We start from the raw sequence: 18,909 nt of genomic DNA on the forward strand, positions 1-18,909 counted from the left end.
TAAAATCAACAAGTAAAACTGCCATAAAATTATGCTAAAACAGTATCACTTTGATCAATGAACTGTAATCATATATTCTATAATTAATTAGATTCTAAACAAAAAATGAATAATTTTGTTCTAACAAATAATATAAAATGTAAAAAAACTAAAACCCATTAACTTATATAAAAAAAATAAATAGTGCTTCAATACATAAGCAGTAAAATATCTTTTGAGACTCATATATTATGCAATCCTAAAATCTTTTGATTGGTAAGGAAACAAGACATTATTTCTTTGTCAAAATCCTATCACCATTTCAAAAAAATTTGTCATTTACATAAAAATAATTAAACAAAAAATTGAAATAAGTAAGAAAACCACAAAAAGAGAAAAGTGAGAAAGCAAATTTTTTCCACAACTTTTATATTGCCTTGACAACACTCTTTTCTACACTCCCAATTTGTAGTATGCAAATCATTGCAACAAAGTGGAAGAGCAGTGGTAGATTGTTGCACAGGCACAAGAAGCATAAACTTGGGGCTCTGACTGTCAGGGCTTCAGAAAGTTAGGAACTACAAAAAGAAATATACAGTAATACCTCGGTTTTCGTTGCCTTCAGTTATCATCAATTTCAGTTTTTATTGATTTTTTCTGCTAAAAATTTGTCTTGGCTTTCATTGGTTGCCTCGGATTTCATCAGCATGCCCACATGACCTCACTGCTAACTTTGTGAAAACAAAGGGCAACCCACGTGTTTTCCTGCTCAATGTGGCATTATTTCTCATTGTGTAAGCATTATTATCCCGTGCCTCTAGCCAAACAATTCCATTGCTTTTGTGAGAATCTGGACACATCAAGTAGGAGCTTTTTCTTAAAAAGGTTTATTGAGAATTAAATTAAAATATTATTCTTGCGTTAAAAACAACATATTTTTGATTTTTGTAATTTCACAGGAAAAAGATTAAAGGGAAGTAAACTTTCCTTTTCGACTATCGACTTCCCATTGCAAGATGTTATTACATTTTTTTTTTTATGAACATCTGTTAAGATGAGTTGTCATTAGCATCCTGTCACATGAGAATAACTTAAACATTGATTGGAGGGCATTGGGAGATAAAAGTGGCAGAAATTCAAGCCTCGGGGCAGACTTCACTCTCAGAGACAGATAGACAAAGCCCTGTCTGTCAACCAAAAAGGAGAGACGGGAGACAAGCTAGGTGATGAGCGGTGACTAGCTCCTCTCCAAAAGATTTCCCTACTGATATGCTGACACCACCTCGACGATATCAGAAGACATCAGTCAACTAGAGGTATTATGAACTGATTTATGTAAACTCTCTCTCTCAGTTGACTCAGATGTAAGTACAGTAGAGCATTGATTATCCAAATCAATTGGGGACTGGGGTTGTTCGGAAAATCAATTTTTCAGATAACTGATTATGTACAAAAAAAAATATATTAACTTATCCCATGTTGAAATTCTCCTTAAATGGCACATCCTTAAGTACCCTCTCATGGTCGCACCAGTGCTGCCAGCTAAAACACACACATCAACAAAAATAATATTGGAGTAGCCCAAGACATAGCCAAAGATTGCAGTGCCACAGCTCTAGTGGAAATTTAAATTTGCCAACTGGAAAGGTTTCGGTTAATTGACGTTTTGGTTGATCGATATTCGGATAATTGATGCTCTACTGTAACTAGTTAGTCAAACTAGATAGGTTTAATTCTTTTGTAATCCATCATTACTTTATTCTTGTTTATTAAACTTTTTGATATTTGTTAACCTCTCTGTTAACCTGTTATTATTCAGAAATTGGACCCTTATCGACATACCTACTGACTTCGCCACTCAAAGTAGATATTCGATGATAGTATAATCACGAGTTAAGACGTGTTATTTCTTAACTGATGCCAGAAAAAATTTTTAGACTTGAGATCTCCCGATCTTAGGTCAACCTGCCAGAAAAGGCCATCCAAGTGATGACGTGAGCAGGCCTAAACGTCCTGCCACAAGAAGGGTTGACAGTATTAACCTGCAACACCAGCTTCTCATAATTTCCTTTTCTTTTTGCTCCATCATAGGATCAAAGAAAGTTTCCAGAGCCAGCAGCCCTTCAAAGAAGCCCAGGAGCATGATCAAATTGAAGAAGGAAATAATTAAAAAATACGAGTGACATTAAGATTGCTGAAATTGGCCACTTTTACGTTAATTTCTTATTGTCTTTAGTGTTAAACACTATATTTATTCTCTATAAAATGTGTTTTTGGTATGTATTTTGGCATGTCTAGAACAAATTAATTGGATTTATATTGATTCAATGGAAATAATTGCCTCGGTTTTCATTGGTTTCTAATTTTGTTGATCTATTTTCTAGTGGATTATTGACGAAAACAGAGGTATCGCTGTATTCTGCATATCTCAGGTGAAGATGGTATCTGCAGATACCATCTTCACCTAGACATTTAAAGATTAATTTTTAAGGAAATGATTAACTGATCAGTACTTTTTTTATTAAGTAATAAATTGATTTTATAGCATTACTTAATACAGTAATGCTATCCTGTACTCAACTTACGCTACCCTGACTTATGCGAACCCGGAGTTACGCGATTTTCAAATCTCATCAATTCGTCTTTTGTTTGAGCGCCACGCAACTCTTGATTACTCACTCCCCCCACACTATTGTTCAGCTTACATGTTCAGACATGTCGCACGGAATCAACACATAGCTACAATTTATTTTGTGTTGTTTATTTTTGTGTTTGTTATATCTACAGAGACTTGAGAGACTCTATGTGGTGATTTCTTGTAACCAGGAACGAATCAAAAGACGAGATAAGATTAATGAGAACATTTATTAGCTTACATACATCCGACTTGGATTTTACACAAATTGCGAAATTATACCCCAACTTACGCGGTTATCGCTTGGTCCCACCTATCGCATAAGTTCGGGGTATTACTGTATTTATAACAAGGAGACCTCAAAACTACATTGCACTCGGGGTCCTCCAAGCACTTAATCTGCCACCATGGAAGAGCGAGTGTAACTTTAAGCATTTTCTTTATTGAAGTTTCTAAACTTTTTAACCTAGTGCCATTAGGATGACATTATGATCCAGAGATCATATAACTCATAAATCCCTATTTGTTCATGTTTTTTTAATATCAAATGTAAATTTTTTACCTAAATTTTCCATAAATAACACATTATGATTTAATCACCGTATCATCTATTTTAATTAAACGTAAAATTGAACATTAAATACAGAATGAATTTATTATCATCCAAAATAAAGAATAATTTGTAAAAACACAATAATTACACATAGATATCTTTTGAAACAATAAAATAAAATATTTTTTTTCTGTCAAATATATCTGTAAAATTTCAATTATATTACAGTTAATAATTGTAGAATCTAGTAGTAAACTACTTTGTCAGATGTGAACTCCAAACGAGGGGTTTCCCACTCCCAGAATTGTAGATCCCTGTACAAGTAAAAAAATCAAACAAACCATACCTGTATACGTGCAACCCTTGATGAGACATTCACCTCCAAAAGTAAGTTTTTAGCACAGTTTTACTAAGGCAGTACTAGTATACTGCCTATTCTCCACGCTCCGCATTGGTCCAGGCAAGCTGTCGCTGGCCTCAACCCATGGCACACATAGTCATGCATTTTGGTGCCTGTCATCGCTCGCACCTTAACACCTGCGAGACAAGGCCCCACATCCCCAAAAATAATATAACATGAGGTATTCCACAAATGGTCAAGCAGGCCACTCAAAACCAGCATAACCGAACGAGCCAAATAGTTAAATGCAACAGTCTTGGCCGAGCGACTCAACTTGCAATGCCAGGAATAGGCCAATTTTGGGAAATTGTATCTCAAATAGTCACACGTACAGGTACAGTTCCTCTGACTTTTTTGGCTCCTATGGGTATGGTCTATATCAGTGTTTCTCAACTGGCGATATCGCCCCATGTGGGTGTTTTTCCATGTTGAGGGGGCGATTAGTAACAATTTATATTTTGGGAACGAAAAACAATTTTCTGGGCGATATAGTAAAACATTATATTAAGAATAATAAGATATTTTATTCGTTATATCGTACAATAATTAAACAAATAACATTATACTGTCACTAGTCTATTCAATGCAGTACGAATTTGGCGTTAGCCTTGGTCCTGGGCATCGGAATTTTGAAGTGAAGGGGGCGATGATTCGTTAGAGGTTGAGAAACACTGGTCTATATGATCCAACTCATTCACAGGTGTAATTGTACCAAATAATTTATAATAACCATAAATGAGCCAATTTGGATTAAACCTCAGACTGCGACTGTTGTAAGAGGAAAAATAGTTTCCATTCATCAATTTACACGTTTTAGTTAGAACTGGAGTTAACGGAATTTGAACTCAAAAATGTAAGCCATTAATTAAATCAATAGTTCTATTTATTTCCCTTATACATATAACACGGATTATACACAACTTTATAAAATCTATTCATTTTAAATTTATTTACTATAAATTTCCGACCAGCATGTTTCGAGAATCTTACCGAAATGTGCTTATTGATCGAAATTAAGGTTCAAAAAATAAATGAATTACTAAAATATTTTCATATCTAATTTCAGTTATTTTCTACTTCGTGTATAGTTTTATTAAAAACAAAAATATAATTTATATAAAAGAACAAAGAAATCAAAACGTGAAAACACATTCAAAACAAATGCAACTTACCGCCGCCATTTTTTAGATTTTCGGTCTTTACACTGTTGCCAGTCTAATTCACAAACGTATAGAGTCCGAGTGCAAGTTACTCGCGCGCCGCCCTGGTGGAAAATATTTACATAATACATAGGAGAAAAATGCGAAGGGTTTCTTCTCCATTTGAATTCTTAAAGTGGAAAAAAATGAGACATTCATTTATTCACTATTAGAGAAGATGCAAATGTTCTACTTTAATTATTGTTTACCTTCAATTGTAAATAGTATTTAAGTATTAAGTGTAAACAGTATCAAGTTTTTATAGTGTTTTCACAATAAAAAAATTTCACTCATTTATAATTGGTAGCTGCAGATTTACTAATACTACACAAACAAACATTATTTTATCTACATATGGAAGAAGTGAAATGGGTAATCTACAGTCCAATATTTCAAAAATTTTAATTCTACCTATGGCTCTCTCAACGTGAATTCATACACGAGCAATTTTGTATGTTTCGTCCATTTCGTTACCACTAAACTGCTTTTGATTTGGTTTTGAAAAAGGAGGCATAATTAAAATAGTATTTTTATTTTCGACAGCCAATTTAATTTCAGGAAACCCTCTATCAGCTATCAGCTCTATCTCCCTTCTCCAGTTTTTGCATTCGTTACAGATTCGTTTATAACAATCATTTGTTATAAACGAATCTGTGCCCACTAGAAACAAAAGTTATGAGTCCTAATGGAGCAATTCCAATTAAATATTTTATATTATAAGCAGATTTATAGTAACTTAATGTAACTTAATTTATATGTAACTTATTTTCCCAAGACAATTCATAAATTCTAACAGGACTGTTTGGAAGCATGTCTAAAAATAAACTGAAAACATCGAATCCTACTGATGTTAATCTTTTAAAGATTAATCGTCATCAAAATTTGCTACACCACTAAAATGACATGACCTATGATTTTCTCCATATTTTTTGAAATCATTTTAACATGGGAAACTTGAGTTTCAGAAACATTGTTACTAGTCATGCAAATAAAAATTCTTACATCTCCAAACTATTCGTTTGTAGTCTCTGTTTGAATTCCAAAGTCACGTTTTTTTTTCTTTAGGGTCTAAAAAATTGTCTTCAATTGCTATATCAAAGTGTCTTTCTACTTCTTCTTCAAATAAAATGTTCCTTCTGTTCATTAGGCGTTTATATCTCTTCATTGACTGTTCATGTCGATAATTTTCTTCATTGCTTCTTTTTTCAGGATAGATTGTTGAATTATAAATTGGACATCTTGGATCTTCACTTTTTTCCCCCATCTATAAAATGCATACTACATATCCGTGCTGATTTAGAGGGTAGCTACTGTGATCCGTTTTTACTAAATTTACAAGGATATTTTTAGAAAATTATTCGTGTCAATTTTTTAAAAATTAACAATAAATTTTGTATTTCTTATTTTTGTCCTTTTGCAAAATTTATCCAAATTTGGCGCCTCTGTTTTAAGGTGTGGAGGTGCCTGAAAACCATAAAATAAAACTTTCGGTGTTACATGTTGAGTGTTTGCTAGTGTATTAGAACATCCAAACACACAACGGTTTACATTTGATTTACCCATGTTTAATATTATAACTCAAATACAAATTAAAAAACAATAAGCGATTTACTGTACTAGGTATCGATTTCGAAATGTCTCAGATACAACACATATGCATTCTTTAGAGAACTCCTATGTGTTATGTAAATATTTGCCACCAGGGCGCGCGCGAGTAACTTACACTCGGACTCTATAAACCCCGAGCCAATCTCCATATCAGAGAAGGAAAGAAGAAGAAGAAGAAGAAGCCCCCACCAGTGGGCGAGTGGTCTCCGTTGCCGCTCATCGTAGTAGTGACCAAACCCAAAAGACTGGGAGGTTCGTCGTGGGTTCGCGCCACGGTCGGACAGGCTGGCTGCTTGGAGTATCCCGGGTTTTCTCCTTGCCTATAACGACTGAATAGGAGGCCAGTTCCCCATAAAAGTCCTCCCGGAAGGCATTTATTTCCCGCGCGTACGTATGGCTGTTCGATAGGAGGCCAGTTCCCCATAAAAGTCCTCCCGGAAGGCATTTATTTCCCGCGCGTACGTATGGCTGTTCGATACAGCCGGCTAATTGGTCGCCTAGCGATCATACACATACACAAGTCTACTCGGAGAAAGAGCCTACATTGAGCTAAAATCTCCATATAAACACCATCGAAGAAGAAGAAAGAAGAAAAAACGTAAAAGAAGAAGAAGTATTAATGCCAATTTCTTCCGTATCACGGCGCATATGCAACATCAGTCTTAGAGTACTCAAGTAATAACCAGGGGCGAATCCTGGCCAAAATTGGTAATTGTAATCAATCAGAATACTTTCTTTTCAAATATCTAAAAACAGTTATAAAAAATTAGATCACTTCTGAACATATTCGAAGGAGAGTCGGCGAATCGGAGAGAGATCCTATGAAGTGCTAAATTCTCCATATGAAGAAGAAGAAGATATTCAAAGCCCACCAGTGACCAAATGGTTTTTGTTCTATAAACACTGGGAGTTCGGTCGTGGGTTCGCGCCTCGCTCGGACGGGCTGGTCACGTGGAGTTTTTCGGGATTTCTCCACCTCTGTAACGCCTTAAATAGGACCAGTTTCCCTTAAAAAGACCCTCCGAAAGGCATTTCCCTACTCAGATCGACAAAGTATTGCGTTGCCATAACTAAACAAACTGACCAAAATTTTTGGGCATGCTGAAAGTTATAATAAGAATAATAGGCACTAAACAATAGGCAGAAACATTATTTGGTGTGAATTTAAAAGTATGGACTGCTATAAAGACCATTACATCCAGTCATCTACACATGAAATATAGTCTATTATAATGAAAAAAAGTATTAAAAATTTATGATGATAATTCAATTTTTGTTGGCCCTTGACACTGGGGGATCAGGCTTAAGCTCTATTAGTACAGTACCTTTGTAGAAGCCGAATGACCGAACAGTCGAGGTGGCAGCCTACTGCTTTGGGCGAATCCGGATGGGTCAAATAATCCTCAGGAGTATTTCGGAGGGTGGTCCGTTCGGATATGTGGTCCGCCCCATTGTGGGCCTGACAAAACCCATAATGGACTTGCAAAAAGAGGCCCTCTTAGTGCCCACAGGGCGGAAAGAGTTAAATAAATGACAAGGAACAAAACTGACATAATAATACAATTATTAAATTGTACTATTATGTCAATTTATTATACGTTAAAAATTTATTATACATNAGGAGGCATAATTAAAATAGAATTTTAATTTTCGACAGCCAATTTAATTTCAGGAAACCCTCTATCAGCTATAACAATATCTCCCTTCTCTAGTTTTTGCATTCGTTACAGATTCGTTTATAACAATCATTTGTTATAAACGAATCTGTACCCATTAGAAAGAAAAGTTATAAGTCCTGATGGAGCAATTCCAATTAAATATTTTATATTATAAGCGGATTTATAGTAACTTATATGTAACTTAACTTATATGTAACTTATTTTCCCAAGACAATTCATAAACTCTAACAGGACTGTTTGGAAGCATGTCTAAAAATAAATTGAAAACATCGAATCCTACTGATGTTAGATCTTTTAAAGATTGATCGTCATCAAAATTTGCTACAGCACTAAAATGACATGACCTATGATTTTCTCCATATTTTTTGAAATCATTTTAACATGAGAAACTTGAGTTTCAGAAACATTGTTACTAGTCATGCAAATAAAAATTCTTACATCTCCAAACTGTTCGTTTGTAGCCTCTGTTTGAGTTCCAAAGTCATGTTTTTGTTTTTCTTTAGGGTCTAAAAACTTGTCTTCAATTGCTACATCGAAGTGTCTTCCTGCTTCTTCAAATAAAATGTTCCTTCTGTTCATTAGGCGTTTATATCTCTTCATTGACTGTTCATGTCGATAATTTTCTTCATTGCTTCTTTTTTCAGGATAGATTGTTGAATTATAAATTGGACATCTTGGATCTTCACTTTTTTCCCCCATCTATAAAATGCATACTACATATCCGTGCTGATTTAGAGGGTAGCTACTGTGATCCGTTTTTACTAAATTTACAAGGATATTTTTAGAAAATTATTCGTGTCAATTTTTTAAAAATTAACAATAAATTTTGTATTTCTTATTTTTGTCTTTTAGCAAAATTTATCCAAATTTGGCGCCTCTGTTTAAGGTGTGGACGTGCCTGAAAACCATAAAATGAAACTTTCGGCGTTACATGTTGAGTGTTTGCTAGTGTATTAGAACATCCAAACACACAACGATTTACATTTGATTTACCCATGTTATAACTCAAATACATATTAAAAAACTATAAGAGATTTACTGTACTAGGTATCGATTTCGAAATGTCTCAGATACAACGCATATGCATTCTTTAGACAACTCCTATGTGTTATGTAAATATTTGCCACCAGGGCGCGCGCGAGTAACTTGCACTCGGACTCTATTCTGGTATTTTTTTTTTTAATTCTTTCCGCCCTGTGGGCACTAAGAGGGCATTTTTTAGCAAGCCCATTATGGGTTTGGCCAGATCCACAATGGAGCGGCCGGGTGGTGAGGGACGGGAGCCGACATATCCGGTCGGATCATCCCGCGATAAATTCCTGGGGATTTTTCGATCCGTTTGGATTCGATTCCAGGTCCTCCAGAGCTCACCTTCGTCAGTTCTGGGGGACCCGGGACTTGGATAGCTCAGCGGTCAAGGTGGCAGCCACCTTGACCGCTCAGCTATTCGGCCGTCGGCATAGGCTAGTAGGTGGCGATACTCTATCAGCGTTTTTTTAAAAGCAGTTCGCCATGGATTTCCACGCCGTGGCCATTAACCAATCAGACGAAGCCATGACATAACTTAAAAAAAAATTTAAGATATCTGAATGGTAAACACACTCGTGACGCAATTCGATTTCGTTCGGATATGTCGGCCCCCGCCCTCATCACCAGGCCGTTCCATTGTGGATCTGGCCAAATCCATAATAGGCTTGCTAAAAGATGCCCTCTTGGTGCCCACAAGGCAGAAAGAGTTATATAGAAAACACAGAAATTACATATGTACATACAGAAATTATTCGCTTTTTTATTGGCATTTCTCGACGTTTAAAGATGCCCTTAGTCCAAAAATGTAACAATCTTGGCGGTCATTTTTTGAACGATCGCCATACTTTCCTCTGTTATATATAACAGCCGGGAAAGTAAAAACCAAATTTTAAAAGACAAAATTGAACCGTCCTATAACGATGATGCACTGCCATTATATTCGTCTGGAGCAGTAATCGTTATCACCTGAAATAACTCCTAATTATTTTCGCGTTTATAAAGTATTTAAAATATATATATATAATTACTATACACAGACTTTTAAATTTAGAAATTCTTGATTAAATCGTCCAAGCGAGAGAGAAATAATAGCGGCACTTCCGGTTTGCTGGAATGCGATATTAGACTTTTATAATTGGCAGAATAGAGATCACGCGATGTAGATGAAACTCTGACTCTGATTGGGCTGCAATTTGAAAAAAAACTGTAGACCTATAAATAAATACCCACTGTACTCCATCTGTCTGTCTCCTAAATCTCGACAATGAAGTTAAGTTGAAGATATGGAAACCTCAGGGGCAGGAAACCCCGATTAACTATACAGTATACTCTTTCAATTCAAAACTTTTCCCCTGAAAGTAGTTAATAGATGACCGGCACGACTCTATAGTTAAAGGAAAAGTATGATGTACAGAGGCAAGCCACTACTGATGATTTGAGGTTGAGAGCATATATTTTAAATTAAATAACTTTAAAATATGATTAAAACTGCAGCCCGGTAATGATTGCTCGTTTAATTTATATATAGATTATGTTCGGGCCGAACCACTATGATGTCAGCTACAACAGGATTGAATACATATTTTTTTAGTACAGTATATTAGAATACTGTTTTAAAACCAGCATTAATATTAAATAATTTAAAATGATATCCCAGTTAACTCATTATTCATAAAAGATCATGATGGTTCAGATCGGATTCAAAATCAAATTCTTTAAGTTTAAGGGTGTTGCAATAGAGAGATTGTGGCCGACGTTTTCAACGCAAAAACGTGTACTTTGGACGTTCAGCGCCGCCTTCCTGCGAGCATAGAAGTTTAACAATGGCGTTTGGAATGTCAGTAGAATCATGCTCGACGTTCCAAACGCCATTGTCAAACTTCTAGGCCGCAATCTCGAGAATATAATATTGTTAACATCTTTAACGAAGAAATAAAATACTGTTTAGTGTGTAAGTGAATAATGAAGGGTATCTGGTATTAGGCCTATATATTACCAAGCTTCGTGCAACTTATGACGTACGACGCCCTATAACACGAATTTATTAATAGCGAAGTTACGGCCGAAGTTTTCGTTTCTAAAACGAGTGCCGCTATCTTGTAAGCGGCGTTCGACGTTCGACGTTCACGTTGTACAGATGAAAACTTCGGCCACAATCTCGCTAGTAACTTCTTTTATGACTTTTAATTTTTTTCATTTAATTCAGTGGTACTCAACTTTAGATTTGCATGCCAAATTGCAGATGAATAGTAAGTACGGAGGCTACAAATATTTAGTATACTTCATATATGTAAAAATAGGCCTATTTCTATTATTTATAAGTGATTTGTCAAATATGTACGCGGGCCGGATTTGTCCTTAGAGTCGTAGTTGGGTACCACTGATTTAATTGATTACGTAACAAATATTCGTTTTCAGTGCCGGCCCGAGGCAAGTTTTAGGATGGAGCGAGATCCTATTATGGCGTCCCCCTTGGTTGCCCCTAATTTATACCCTTTAATTTTCTTTACCATTGAGACGCCCCCTAGGACTTAGCTCCTGGAGCGACTGCTCCGTTTGCCCTATGGTAGGGCTGGCTCTGTTCGTTTTATTAATCTTATAATATAATCGAGATGGTTGATAATGACAATGATAATAATACGAATAATAGACGCAGAGCCCAAACGGTTAGGAGTTGAAAGTTGAAATTTAGTACACAGGGTACGTCACAAGAATGCACACTAAGAAGGGATTTTTTCGAAATTCCTCCCCGCGAGAGAGGGAGAGATTAAGGATTACGCTAAAGAACTCAGCTTTTACTGTGCTATTTTAGATGCATTTTTTGCGGAAAATCGAACATATTTTTAGACCCATCTAAAAATTCTCTAATTGCTCTCGGAAGAGGGTAAACCTAATTCTTGCACCCGGTGAAAATGGGCAAGATCGGCTATAATTTAATAATCTTAATCTTCGCTATCGTTACTTTTTGCCCGAGCAACGCTGGGCACATCTGCTAGTAAATATACAGTATACAACAATCGGAGCTGAAGGTTGGAGAATTCTAAACATTACTTGGTAATTCCAAGTAATGTTTAGAAATGTTGTTTTAAGTTTGCGTATTTGTTCAGATGTGCAACATCTGAACAAATAATTCTGTCTAAAGTTTTTTGCCAGTCATTACGATTTTGAATCGTCAATCGAATAATTTTGATGAATAAATATTCATTTCTGATTTTAAAATTATATTCTAGAAAATGTTGTTCTCATTAATTTACAGGAAAAGATGCTTATATAAACTTTCAATTCTACCATTTTAAATCGAGCGGCTGAATTAATGCAATTCTATGTTAGAAAAAACAATTTAATTTACAGAATAATACCTATTTATCGTGATTATCACGCGAATATACTTCGCAACGTCCGGAATTTATTAAAAAAATTATAATTACAACAAATAATACGCATTTTGATAAATTCGTAATTGTCAAATTTATATTCTAAACGTTACTACTCCGAAAACTATTTTTTAACGTCATTTTTTAAATCCTGCTTAGAAAAATTAGTTTTTCTAAGCATGATTTAATGACTAATCCAAAAGCAAATGTTTAGAATGGCGGTTTTAAATTCGTGTATAATAAATAAACCATATATCGGTACAAAAGTTTAATCGCAATAATAAGTATTTAAGATAAGCTACACAAACTTATACAATATTAAACGTTAACAAATTTAAAAAATAATTAAAATATATTAAAATATAAACAATACAAAAAAAATTTTACTTGTATATCGCCCCTATCCGTCTCCGGTTAAAAATTAATGTTTTAAAATATATTTAACTAATCTTTCGCTTCGAAATATAAAAAATTAATACCGTATTTCGACATTTAAACTTTTGACCTTGAACAGTCAATTTAACGGGAAATTAAATAATGTTCGCAGGTATTGGAGCGAACAGGTAGTTTGTTCGGTAGTTCTAATTTTCTCCGCAAGAGTTCGCTGAGAGTGAAATGTTTACGAAGAAAACGTAAAAATTAGGCGGTTATTTAAAAGTGCGAAGAAGAAGAATTTAGCAAATTTCTTACTTGTTAAATGGTGCCCAGTTTTTAAAAGCTATTAACGAAAATAATACAATTTCGACTTTAGTTTTTTATCGTAATTTTTAAATGTAAGTTGAATAAAAGACGACAATTGCTAAGCAACTGCTAAAATTTGAAGGAAACGAAGGTCGCCATTTTTAAACAAAAGAAAATATTTCTGCATGTATCATATGTACGAAGTTTAATCGACCGAAAAATAAATCATGAATGGGTAAAAAATTTTATATATATTTTGTGATTATTTTGTGTGATCGGTAATTTTCTTTTAGTATACGTAACATCTATGTATATATATTAAATTAAAATTATTACATATATATATATATATATAAAATAATCTATATTATAATATATATATAATTTGGGTAATTTGTATAATAAAAATTATATATACACTTTATATAGTTTTTATTTATATAAATTATGAAAACAAAAATTATAGGTATCAAGTTGATATAACTTAGTTGTTTTGTTTTGCATTTCTATTTTTAATAATATGTATTACATATTTGAAACTTGTGTAAAACGTGGTGTGCGGTCTGTGGAAGCTGTGTAAGCACTGCTTCCCTTGTATTTTCTAAAATATAAATACATGATGTGCAATTATTTTCATAAAGAAGCTCTTATATCTTTATTTTAATTCTATTTAAGAATTAAAATAAATAAACTGTTATTTTTGTTGTTTCCAGTATTTGTTTATAATTTTTACAGAAACACAGCCTCCCTGTTGTCAAATATCACCGCATGCCACTGATAAAACTTGGTTATTGAATGTTTGCCTATGTTATATATTAACATTAATATAATTTATTTTGTAACAAAAATTTTGAATGTATAATGACATATTACTTATTAATCACCACTATAGTCTTGAAAAATCAACAAGTGAGATTCTAAAATTGTAATCAGAAGTAGCACTATGACCTAATATATGAATAAAAGTGACCTAAGTTCAAAACAAATTTTGAATGAACAGAATAATAGGTTAGATGAAGAAAAATAAAGATAGTACCAAATAAATGTTCTGAATTGTCCAATGAAATATAAATATTGTATGATAAAGTAAGAGGGTATATAAACAGTGATGGAATTGAATAAGTTATTAAAAGAATAATCTTTTTGCATAATCTCAAGATTAACTAGATTTTTAAGGCTTGTAATAAATTATAATTAAACTATTTTATTTAACTAAAATAATGAAAACAGCTAATTATGTAGTAATATTTGTATCATTCTATTCAATTGTAATCTCATAACATGGTACTGTAATTAAGCCTTAATATGAATAAAATGATTTGATTGATTGAATAAAAGAGAGTATGCATAAAAGGAGAAAAATTATCATTTAACTGTATATTGCATGAAAAAAAGCTCTATAACAATGGAAAAATATAAATATTCATTTTGAAGTAATTCAAGAAATTAAAAACAGATTTTTGTTTAGTTTGAAAAAGCATTTATTTTCACTATAAACAAAGCTGAAATGGCTTTGTAATATCAAAAGTTAAAATTTATATGCATGTTTTTAAATTAGTTTGTTTTCAAATGCATTTTAAAAAATTTTCCTTTAGATTGACAAATAGTATAGTTTTAATTTAGATTATTTTATTAGCCAATTTAATGTAAAATTTATTTCAAACACATTTTAATATAGTATAGTCTGAAAATGTTTGTGCAAATAAATTTTAATCTCTAGTTTTATTTGGTTTTACTTAAATTATAGTCTGTCTTCATATTTTTTTTTGAACATGAAAGAAAATTAAATACTTTTTGACTGTAAAAAATTAATAGCTGTGTTATATATTTTCGTACATTCCTACTTCAAATAGTTAATGTTTTAAAATATATTTAACTAATCTTTCGCTTCGAAATATAAAAAATTAATACCGTATTTCGACATTTAAACTTTTGACCTTGAACAGTCAATTTAACGGGAAATTAAATAATGTTCGCAGGTATTGGAGCGAACAGGTAGTTTGTTCGGTAGTTCTAATTTTCTCCGCAAGAGTTCGCTGAGAGTGAAATGTTTACGAAGAAAACGTAAAAATTAGGCGGTTATTTAANACTTGCCTTGGGCCGCATGCGGCCCGCGAGCCGCGGGTTGGACACCCCTGCTTTAAACTATTAAATAGCAACTTAAAAATTTCAGAACTACATTTTAAAAATTATGGCATGTAGATAGTAAGATAAACTTCTTTGATTTATGTATTTCTTTATGTATTTATGGTTCTTTGATCTAATGTAATCAATCACTTTATTATTATTATAAAAGTCTATATACAATAAGTGATTCTACTGTATTATATAATCATTTTGAGACTTGATTATAGTAAAAATGTTTACATTATTAAATATATAAGCCTTTATTCTTAATTAATGCAATATTCAAAAACGATCAAGTTCAGTTTTCAAACAGTATAATTTTATGCTAGATTATTTCTACATTATTAACCACAGTAGAGAAAAAGTATATATGTGTTTGAATGTATGTTTTAATATTAAATGGTTATTTTTTATATTGGTTTACATTTTCTTTTTATATTAGGCATTTCTTACTTCTGCAGCTATTTTCAATAAAATAATTTGTTACTTAATTGAAAATTAAATATACAAGTTCTTCCTTTCAATCTTTTTATATTAGCAAGCTAAAGAAATTAGTAAAGTTATTTAGCAACTGATTATATATAATATACTATAATTGAAGTAATTGTGTTTTTGTTAAGATATATTACATGAAGAGTAAATTACAAAATTATTAAACATTAAAAAAAATTAGGAAATCAAAATGATCATGTCTGTTATGCAACAAGTAATAACAACAGATAGAAGTTTGATGCAATCATATATGCATCAGATGCACTCGGCAATAATTAATTGTGACAATTATTGATGGATCTTTTTGTAAGAATTGGAAAAAATATTAGAGAATTGCACTTTTAGATTTTTAATTGCTTAATATTTTGCAGATTTTGATTTTTTTTTTTAAATTGTAAAGCAAACTTGTTTTTTAAAGTTTTTTTTATATCACTTAATTATATTAAGTAATATAAAAAAAACTATGTATTGAGTAATTAAGCTATATTAAAAAATTTTGAAATTTGAATTTTATTTTTTTATACTTTTGTATATTATCTGTGAGAAAAGTTATTTGTGAATTATAATTTACAAATCAATTAATTCAAATGTATTTTAATCTGTAATGTATATATGAAGGCTAAAATTTAAATTATGTTTATTTGTTGATTTTCCTGTTTTTATTTCTGTTTATCATATTTTCTGTTTACTACAATATATTCCATTTTGCAGTCTATGGAATAAATTTTTGAGATCTTTGAGTTAATCCATGACTTTTATTCATGCAGATTTTTATAAATTTCAACATGTGAACAAAAATATTAAAATATTTTTGTTCACATGTTCACTATCTTTAAACCAGGGGTGTCCAACCTTTTTGTTTCTCTGGGCCACATTGGATGAAGTCTTGGAGTTTTGGGCCACAAGTATATATTATATAGGCCTATATTTGTGGCCCAATATACAAGTATATTTCAGGATTAACATGTTTTGATTATAATAATAAGTATTAAAACTTTATCATGAATAAGAATATTTAAAAAAATTACTTATACAGACATTTTCAATTTTTACTTAGAAATAGATAAATTCATTTATTAAAAAAAAACAAGCGAAAATTTATTTAAAAGCACAAATATTTGTTATATTTGGGTCACTAATTAATAAAAACCCTCATTTTACACCATTTTAAAGTACAGTTGTTTTAGTTTTTTAAACTGACTGTACTGAGAGACATCTGTAGAGCAATAACAGCCGGACTGTCGCCATATCTGGGATAGTGACTAAAGAAGACGTAAGAAAGGGATTCCGCGAAGGAAAAAAATAGTACCTAAATTCGCCGGTAGGGGTGGATTTGGCGCTGTCGTAGCGAAACAGCTAAGAATTTGCATAAAACCCAGCTGCAATTAACAAACACACAAATGAATAATCGGACAGAGGTTTCAGTGCAATAATGAAAGTTTAATTAATCGTCAAATAATCTTCTCCTCCTTCAATGTGACCACCATCCTGCTGGACATCACATTGCATCATGAACACCGTGTTCTCTACAGCCGAACGTAACATGTCTGCAGGAATGTTCATCATAGTTCGAGAAATGTTGTTCTTCAAGGTCATCAGGTTGGGGACACCACCAAGATAGACCTTGGACTTTAAGTAACTCCACAGGAAAAAGTCACATGGGGTTAGATCGGGGGTTAGAACCTTCAACGAGTGCAATCGCAACATCACTGTCTGTGCAGACACGGGTTTTTGCCCTCTACCAGGCTGAACTGCTAAGGATCCTGTCTCTTCAAATTTCTTTATCAAGACTTTCTCTGCATTAATTCATAGAGGACCTCTGTGCCAGTTGTTACGGGTTCTAAACTCACGAAGAGCGCCCGGTGCGCTCGATTAGTTAAGATAATAAAGATTCACAAGCAACGCACGCTGAGGTAAGGAAAGATTCATGTTGAACTCTGCTGAAGTCCGGAATGCACTTCGGACTTTTGTGCTTGCCTATTAAGCTCAAATTAGGTGGTACTGCTGTCGACCACGTCATTGTGAATTTGGATTTTGAGGTGTTACCAGCGCGTTAAGCAAATTCTTAGCTGTTTTGCTACAACAGCGCCAAATCCACCCCTACCGGCGAATGATGGGAAAGAGATTTCTTTTTGAAATCTCTTTCCCATGTTGTCCTTAGTCACTCTCTCAAATTTGGCAGCAGTCCGGCTGTTAGATTGCTCTACAGATGTCTCTGAGTATCATCAGTTTAAAAAAAAACATCCTGTATTTATGAATAATATAATAATATGTAAAAAGTAGCTAAAGAGCCAAATGATAGTTTTTCTGTCAAACAAAAGAAAACGTAGCCACATTTGGCGCAATATAGCCAAATGTTGCAACGTTGGAAGGAATACTAAATAATGCTGGAGTTGGGACTCAAGGATTATAGACCCAAATGCGGGACAAAGGACAAAAGATAAATAAATGAGGAAGGTTGGAAAATTAAAGGTCAATATTTACATAACAGAAGGTTTATTTAACCTTTCTCACTACTTTTCATCTTTCGGATTTTCTCTTCTTTCCCCGAATTTGGGACTATAATCTTTGAGTCACAATTCCAGCTTTATTTAGTATTTCTTCCTCATTCACACATTTCCAAGTATTTGAAAATATTTCCTTTCCACTGAAAAATAGAATATGTATAAAGTTTGTGAAACTTCTTTTTTGAGTTTATGCCGTTGAAATAAATAAATAAAAAATAAATAAATAAAATTTTTTGGTTTTGTTTACACGTTTATTGGGCCGCATTGGAACTTGCCTTGGGCCGCATGCGGCCCGCGAGCCGCGGGTTGGACACCCCTGCTTTAAACTATTAAATAGCAACTTAAAAATTTCAGAACTACATTTTAAAAATTATGGCATGTAGATAGTAAGATAAACTTCTTTGATTTATGTATTTCTTTATGTATTTATGGTTCTTTGATCTAATGTAATCAATCACTTTATTATTATTATAAAAGTCTATATACAATAAGTGATTCTACTGTATTATATAATCATTTTGAGACTTGATTATAGTAAAAATGATAATTATTGACATTAAAGCTGATTATAACTTTGGTTATACATGTGATCTTCAGCAGATGGCATTAAAAATTTAATGGTTTTTCTATGCTCTCTCCAAAAAGT

The 18,909-nt window shown here is 32.8% G+C and overlaps 1 protein-coding gene and 1 long non-coding RNA gene across 2 annotated transcripts in view; one reads left to right on the forward strand and one right to left on the reverse strand.

Annotated features, from left to right (window-relative positions):
- The window catches only part of LOC111640283 (ruvB-like 2), a 57,007-nt gene extending 52,195 nt beyond the window's left edge, over window positions 1-4,812 (reverse strand). Inside the window, exon 1 of the mRNA XM_023386287.1 lies at window positions 4,740-4,812. Coding sequence (XP_023242055.1) covers window positions 4,740-4,748 — 9 coding nt within the window. The 5' untranslated portion in view covers window positions 4,749-4,812. The remainder of the gene's footprint in view (window positions 1-4,739) is intronic.
- Window positions 4,813-13,061: 8,249 nt separating this feature from the next.
- Window positions 13,062-18,909, forward strand: part of LOC111640287 — an 82,385-nt gene continuing 76,537 nt past the window's right edge. The window contains exon 1 of the long non-coding RNA XR_002759249.1: window positions 13,062-13,372. This is a non-coding gene — a long non-coding RNA (uncharacterized LOC111640287). The remainder of the gene's footprint in view (window positions 13,373-18,909) is intronic.

Source organism: Centruroides sculpturatus, unplaced genomic scaffold, assembly GCF_000671375.1.
Source record: "Centruroides sculpturatus isolate CEXI.00-Female unplaced genomic scaffold, Cexi_2.0 scaffold730, whole genome shotgun sequence".
NCBI lineage: Eukaryota > Metazoa > Arthropoda > Arachnida > Scorpiones > Buthidae > Centruroides > Centruroides sculpturatus.